General features: G+C 36.7%; 1 protein-coding gene across 2 annotated transcripts; it reads left to right on the top strand.

Annotated features, from left to right (window-relative positions):
- Positions 1-3,583, top strand: LOC126618814 (GDP-mannose 3,5-epimerase 2-like). 2 transcript variants are annotated; one of them, XM_050286989.1, is made up of 7 exons: positions 1-117; positions 1,152-1,562; positions 1,714-1,807; positions 1,889-2,018; positions 2,098-2,230; positions 2,741-2,948; positions 3,090-3,583. In XM_050286989.1, the coding sequence occupies exons 2-7, from the start codon at positions 1,153-1,155 to the stop codon at positions 3,243-3,245; spliced, it is 1,131 nt and encodes a 376-aa protein (XP_050142946.1). In that variant the 5' UTR covers positions 1-117; position 1,152; the 3' UTR covers positions 3,246-3,583. The 2 variants fall into 2 exon arrangements, with proteins under 2 accessions (XP_050142946.1, XP_050142945.1); XM_050286988.1 differs by lacking the exon at positions 1-117 and adding an exon at positions 263-482.
- Positions 3,584-7,448: the final 3,865 nt, after the last annotated feature.

Below are 7,448 nucleotides of genomic sequence, written 5' to 3'. Positions count from 1 at the left end.
TATGGTCTCTCTCTCTCAATTATTTATGGCCCTCAACCATTAACATGACAATCCTCCATTGTTGGAATGTTGCTACTCATTAGGCTCTACGCTTTCCCGTCGTCTTCCCCAGTGTGGGTTAGGCTTTGTTTCCCCTTTGTTTTTTTGGTATTGTGAGAGTTTCTCTCTGCTTGTTTCATGTTCTCTTTGGGCTTTGCCTTGTTAATATAAATATTTATTTATCAAAAAAAAAAAAATTTATGGCTCTCTCTCTCTCTCTCTGAATTATTTATGGTCAAACCGTAAATTAGTAACGAGTGGCGTCCTATTGTTTGCTGTGGGACTGTGTCCCAATTATGAATATATACCAGCAAAACTTCACAGGCTGAGGGCCAAATACCCATATCATATCCCCTTTCATCTCCTCCGAACCCAACATTTTGCCTCTCATTCTTATTCCCAACTTCTCAAAGCTTCAAAGCTTCAAACTTTGCTTTGTCCGGGTAAAATTCCCAACTGGGTTTCTCTCACTTACCCTCTTCTCTCTCCTCTTTCTCTCCCATGCTGGTTCCAATTGTTGTAACGTTTGATGGGTTGTTACATTTAATGGGGTTGTTTCAATTGTTTGTATAGTGGCTGTTGTGGTTGTTAAACTTGTTCACAACACCATTCCTTTTGTTTGCTTGGTATTTTGGTAGGTTGTGTGGCAGGGTGGTATGCTAAAATTTCATTCCTTTTTATACACTGAGAGATTGGTACTTGATTTTAGCAAAATCTTGAAGATATATTTGTTTTTCCATGTAATTTGATGATGTTTTCATTCGGGTTGGTCCTGAAATGGTCAATTATAATCCTGCTGGTTATACTTTTTTTACATGTTAATTTATAGAGATTTTGATGCTAATTTTGTTTCTGTAGGTACTCGTTAAATTACTTTACTCTTTTCCCAATTTGCTAAAATTTTATGGGGGGTTAAATTTCTTCATTTTTTAAATTTCTATGCAATATCTACTCACTGGATATGGATTTTAATTAGATGGTTCTGAATATGATATTAAGCAGCAGTTCTGTCGGTTAGTCTTCCTATTTGCAGTTTTGGGTTTTGTTGTTTTCTTGGAGGTAAATTTTAGTGCAAAAGTGGTAATCTTTTTCCTATGTGTATAATCTTTCAGAATGGGAACTGCTGGTGATACTAAGTATGGTGCGTACACCTACGAGAACCTCGAGAGGGAGCCTTATTGGCCTTCTGAAAAGCTCCGAATTTCCATCACTGGGGCAGGTGGCTTTGTCGCCTCCCACATTGCCCGGAGATTGAAGAATGAGGGTCATTACATCATTGCTTCTGACTGGAAGAAGAATGACTACATGACTGAAGACATCTTCTGCCATGAATTCCATCTTGCTGACCTCAGGGTTATGGATAATTGCTTGAAGGTTACTAAGAATGTTGACCATGTGTTCAACCTCGCAGCTGATATGGGCGGAATGGGCTTCATTCAGTCCAACCATTCCGTCATCTTTTATAATAATACCATGATTTGCTTCAACATGGTTGAGGCTTCTCGGATCAATGATGTGAAGAGGTTTGTTGTCCTAAAGTCGTATTTTGACTGAGATGTATGAATTCATATTGTAACTATTGTTTGAGTTCGAAAATTTGGATTTTATCTCCAAAATGCTTTAAAGATATACTCAAATACTCAAATTCTCTATCTGTTATATGGGTTTCTGCAGGTTTTTCTATGCTTCAAGTGCTTGTATTTATCCTGAATTTAAGCAGCTGGAAACCAATGTGAGCCTGAAGGAGTCTGATGCTTGGCCTGCGGAGGTATATAACATTACGGTTATGATTTTTTGCTCTAGTACTAATTGTGTTAAATGAATTTACTCTTCTTGCCTTTATTTGCAGCCTCAAGATGCTTATGGCTTGCAGAAGCTTGCAACTGAGGAATTGTGCAAGCACTACACAAAAGACTTTGGAATTGAGTGCCGTATTGGAAGGTTCCACAACACTTATGGTCCATTTGGAACCTGGAAAGGTGACTTGAATTGCAATTATAGCTGACATGTATGCATGGCCTTTTTGCTTTTTGGCCTAGTTTTGTTGCTTCCTTATAGGTGGAAGGGAGAAGGCTCCTGCTGCTTTTTGCAGAAAGGCACTCACTGCCACTGAAAAGTTTGAGATGTGGGGAGATGGACTTCAGACCCGATCCTTTACTTTTATTGATGAATGTGTAGAAGGTGTTCTTCGGTAAGAACCTTATTGTTATTACTACTTTTTCGCTCCAAACTTTCTAGCCGAAAACACTTCTTTTGAGGCTTTAAGCTTCAAAATTCTTTGACTTTCTTAGATGTTGTCAATTGTTTTTTCTGTTTCACAAGGCTTTGTGGAGTCTAGTTCAGTTGATTATGATAAAGTCAGCATATAACTTAAACCTTGAAGGATTTGATTTTGAATCTTTGCATTATTATAGTGTAAGTTCTTGCTGAAAGTGTTATGAGGGCGTTTTGCGAGTAATTGGATGAGAGTGATAGATATGAAGACAAATGAATATATTACATTGTTGAAATCTCTTTTTGTTATGCGTTCGATTCATTTCTTCAGAACCTTACAACATTGTATGGTAGATTAACGTGGCCCTTGTACAAAAACTTCCATTATTTGTTTTTCTTGGGCCAAATTTTATTAGGTATATGTAGTGTTTCACATGCAAACCCCTTTATAATTTGTAATATATATGTCTTCTCTTTTATGATATAGGTTGACGAAGTCAGACTTCCGCGAGCCACTGAATATTGGAAGTGATGAGATGGTTAGCATGAATGAGATGGCTGAGATGGTTCTTAGCTTTGAGGACAAGAAGCTGCCTATCCAGCACATTCCGGGGCCAGAGGGTGTCCGTGGTCGTAACTCGGACAACACACTGATCAAAGAGAAACTTGGTTGGGCTCCTACCATAAGGTTGAAGGTAAACAGCATGAGAGTACCCATTCTGCAGTTTCTTAATGCCACCAAGATTCCATAAAGTCGGGAGTTATTGATGTTGAATTTGTGTTTGCTCTCTGTTTACGGCATAATTTGAACATACATTTTCTTTTTACTCGTGTAGGATGGTCTGAGAATTACATACTTCTGGATCAAGGAACAGATTGAGAAAGAGAAGGCACAAGGTGCTGACCTCTCGGTGTATGGCTCATCTAAGGTTGTCGGAACCCAAGCCCCAGTTCAACTTGGTTCGCTGCTTGCTGCTGATGGTAAAGAATGAAGTGTTCGGAACAGCCTTGAAACTGCGCTGGAAAAATATAGTATTCAGCAGGTCTGGTTATGATATTGCCGCGCGTATCTATGTACAGGGACAATAAGCAGGGAAGCTTTTATTCCCCTTTACATTGTACATCTAGTTTCTTAGATTAAGGGCTGGTTTGGTATTGTTGTGCTTTGAAAAAAATTCTGCTGTGATGTGAGAATAAGCAGCTGTGAAATAAAGCAGGAGAGTGTTTGATAAACTTTTTTGTAAAGTGCTCAAAAAGCAGTATTATAGTGTATAGGAAACTTTTATGTAAAACAGTGTGACTGTGTGAAATGATAAAAAAAGTTATAATACTAGATGTGTTATTAATATAATTTTGGGTAATGTACAAAAAACTACATCAATTATTGGTGTTACGATATTTTTATACCTCATCTTTTAAAATTGACAATGTTATACCTAATCTATAGAATTTGGTCTAATGTTATACCTTTCGTTATTTGGTCGTTTACTTTTCAGTTAAATGCTGAGAGAGGGGGTTGGGGGGGGGGGGGAAGACATTTGTTTTTTTTTTTTTTTTAGGTTTTTTGTTGGGGGTTGCAGGTGGGGGAAAGAAGATGAAGATTGGGGGGGGGGAAGGAGAGGGACAAATAATTTTTTTGTATAGTTTTTAATAATATTTTAATGATTTTTTTAATATAAAGTGGGATGTGAATCAAGACACGTTAGCATTTAATTGAAAAGTAAACGGCCAAGTAACGAAAGGTATAACATTAGACCAAATTCTAAAGATGAGATATAAAAGTGTCGTGACACCAATAGTTGATGTAGTTTTTTGTACTTTACCCTTTAATTTTCTTAAGTATTCCCCCTTTGTTTTCTCCATCCGCATCGAGAAGTCTGTCCCACTACCCCACTACTGAATCAGACTTTCCAAAAACCAAAAACATTTCACTAGAAGTCTCCCCTACAACCCCAATTTTCTCAATTTTTATTTTTTTGCTCTGTCTTCTTCTTTTTTATTTTGTGCTTCGTTCATCAATCTCTCTCACATGTCATCTGATTTGCACTACATACATGGTCTAATCATTTTTTATTTTTGAAACTGTATAGTGTGAATTTGATCATACGAAGTAGTTTCCAGTATTTAATTTTGGGTATTTGGAATAATTGAGTTTTGGTGTTTGTCTGGGCAATTTGGGATATCATAATTTGCAAAAATACGAAAATCAGTCGCTAGTAAGCGGTGCAATCTAGGAAATCTGGACAAATATGTAATACCAAAACCGAATTTGGTCCTTGCCAGAAAAGATGATGGTATTTCTCGGCGCGATTTTGTCGGCATGGGAGTGAGAGAGGACGGACAAGAGATGGGGGGAAGAACAGAGGCAGAAACAATGTCCTAGGGTATGGATCTAAGGTCAATAACGGTGATTGTTGAAGCTGGGAGTGAACGGCGTTGTGGCGAGATCGACGAGGAAGAGTCGGCGACGTTTTCCAGTTGGTATTATGTGTAATTATTTAATTGTTTAATGTCATTTTGGATGTTTGAAAGTTTCATTAAAGGGCTCAATGCCTCTTGCAAATTAGGTTTGCGCAGAAGCTATGGAAGCAAAAAAAGCCGATTTTTCAAAGCTAGCTTTTGTTGCTTTGAACTTTCAGCTTTTTTTCATCCAAAACTGTGGAAAACAAAACTGAAGTTGAATTTATATCCATTTTTTTAAAAAGCACATCAGTATTAAATCAGTACTAAGGGGTGGTTTGGGAGTGAGGTGCTTAAAAAAAAGCACCCATGAAAAAAAGCTGTGAGGGTTTTAGGTGTTTGGTAAACTGAAAAAAAAATAGCTTATTTTGGAAGCTGCTGTGAGAATAAGCTGAAATCAAAGGAAAAAGCTGAAGCTGCTATTTGCAGCTTTGGAAAACTGGTTTTTTTTCAAAGCACACGGAGCTACAATGCTCCTTTAATGAAAAGACCCACTATCAGACTGCTTTTTTTCTTTTCCAAAAGCACTTTTACAAAAAAGTTTACCAAACACTCTGCTGATTTATTTCACAACCGCTTATTCTCACAGCAGTTTTTTTTCAAAGCACAGTAATACCAAACTTGCCCTAAATCTTCTATCTTAGGAGTGCCCTTGTATTTTGTTTCCCTTTTTGAATCATATTTCGGTTTATGTGTTGTACTCTATTTCCCGAATAAGATTTTGTTTCGGGTTCAATACCGCGATCTTGCCCGAATGTTGAGACCGGCCGCTTTCAACCAGCGTGCCATCTGCAATATTCTTGTCTGAATTATGCTGTTCTATGCTTGCAAAAATTGATCTTTGGTAGCTTTACTTCTGCTTGTTTCTGCCTGTAATTCGTAACCCCCTTCCTTTCCAAGAGTATTCAAAGGATATTGCTTTTCAAGATTTGGTAGGGTTTATGCTTCTTGTTGCTGTCTTCTTGTTATTTACAACTAACAAAGTTGCTGGAAGCCGAAAACATGACTAGGTACACTGAGTATCACGATACGAGTGATTAGAGGGTGTTTTTTTTTCCAAGTATCAAACTACTTGTATTATAAAACTTGATGAATCATGCTATGTTCATTGCATACTGATAAATCTCTCAAGATTTGGAGCTCCATCTTTTTGGTGGCTCCAACCATTATATTATTAGAACATATCCCTCTACTTTTTGCATACAATCAAAGATATATTCCTCTCACATAATGAGAAATATAGAAAAAGAAGGATATATCACCACAGATAGCCAAGTATTTATCGTTCGTTGTAAAAACGTTGTGCATCTCAATCAAGCTCAAAACTTGAATACATATTATAGGGAAGTGATTTTTACACTCTCCTTTTGTCTTTTTGCGCATGATTCTGTTTCATCGATCCGTCGTTAATTTATTCAATTTCGTGGCTAGAATCGAGAAGAAAAGTTTAAGAATATAAAATATGAGTGTCGCAATCGTGTTCCAGATCAAGTTTACAAGATATGTACTGATTAAATTCTTTGAAGCATAAGAAATTATATCAATGCAATTCAATCATTTCAAATTTGGCAACTTGTAGATGGTGAAGGATGATGTTAGTGTTGACGGACGGGAGGAGTCCGTGGCTAGAAACTTTGGACACTAACGTGGCAGATTTGTTACCGTTAAAGACTCACCAGCAACACAAGGGGATCCCATGTCTAATACATGGATATTTTTGCTTCGCATATGTTGGCATGGGCGTACGTGATTTGATTGACAATAATAAATCCATAAATGTCTTAGTGAATAAATTGATTTTTTGTTTGTACTTTTTATGTTATGTTTCTATTTAAAAAACTTAAATCTTTAATACTGAACCGCTCAAGGTTCAGATTCTAATTCCATCATAGAATATGTCAAAAAATATTTACACGTAAAAATATATTATTGAATTAAAACGTCGGTGAAGATATTTTCTTGAATGTAACGTCTATGGAAGATATTTTCCTGAATGTAATGTCTATATGACTTTGTAGGCTTGTAGCTACCAATTGGCTCGACCAAATCCACCGAGGATTTTGGGACACACATCAATCACATCTTGGCCCTTCTTTACGGACAAAGATTGTCTGCCCTCCTTATTCTCGTGCTCTGCCGTGCTCTTCTGTTTTGTGTGGTCACGGTTAAGCTACGTCAACATTTTATATTATTTTTTATAGAGATAATAAGATAAAAATGAATAATAATATAAAATGTTGATGTAGTTTAATCATGACCATACAAACGAAAAAGCATAGAAGGGCACGAAAACAAGGAGGGCAGACAATCCTTGTCCCTTCTTCACATGTGGCTCTGCCTTTGCCATCTGCAGCGGTATCGGTCGTTCACATGTAAAATTGTGCATCGTATGTGGTGTTTCACAAGTAATCTACTTAGTGCCAAAAGTATTTTGATATTAAAGAAGATTTTTGTCTCTCACTCGCAAGTCACGTGACGGAAAAGACAGAAATATTATGAAATATGAGTGTTGAACCATATATTTTCACAAAGTAAAAATAAATAAATAAAAATATAAAATAAGTGGAGTAGACGTGTGGGGATGTGTGAGGATTGCAAGTGCCTACTTCTAAGGAGTGAAAACAATATGGAGATTGTTGATTTTTATCCTTAAATATATATATATATATATATATATATATATATATATATATATATGGGATAATAAAATCGCTTCACAACTAGAGACGTGGGTG

Source organism: Malus sylvestris, chromosome 4, assembly GCF_916048215.2.
Source record: "Malus sylvestris chromosome 4, drMalSylv7.2, whole genome shotgun sequence".
Lineage (NCBI taxonomy): Eukaryota > Viridiplantae > Streptophyta > Magnoliopsida > Rosales > Rosaceae > Malus > Malus sylvestris.
The sequence above is the reverse complement of the archived record's forward strand: the minus strand, read 5'-3'. Positions and strand labels throughout refer to the sequence as shown.

Excerpts from the sequence above, each read along its gene's own strand:
- LOC126618814 (XM_050286989.1), top strand. The coding sequence starts at position 1,153 with ATGGGAACTGCTGGTGATACTAAGTATGGTGCGTACACCTACGAGAAC. Across the intron at positions 1,808-1,888 it reads CTGATGCTTGGCCTGCGGAG|CCTCAAGATGCTTATGGCTT; the intron begins GTATATAACATT and ends CTTTATTTGCAG. Across the intron at positions 2,019-2,097 it reads TCCATTTGGAACCTGGAAAG|GTGGAAGGGAGAAGGCTCCT; the intron begins GTGACTTGAATT and ends GCTTCCTTATAG.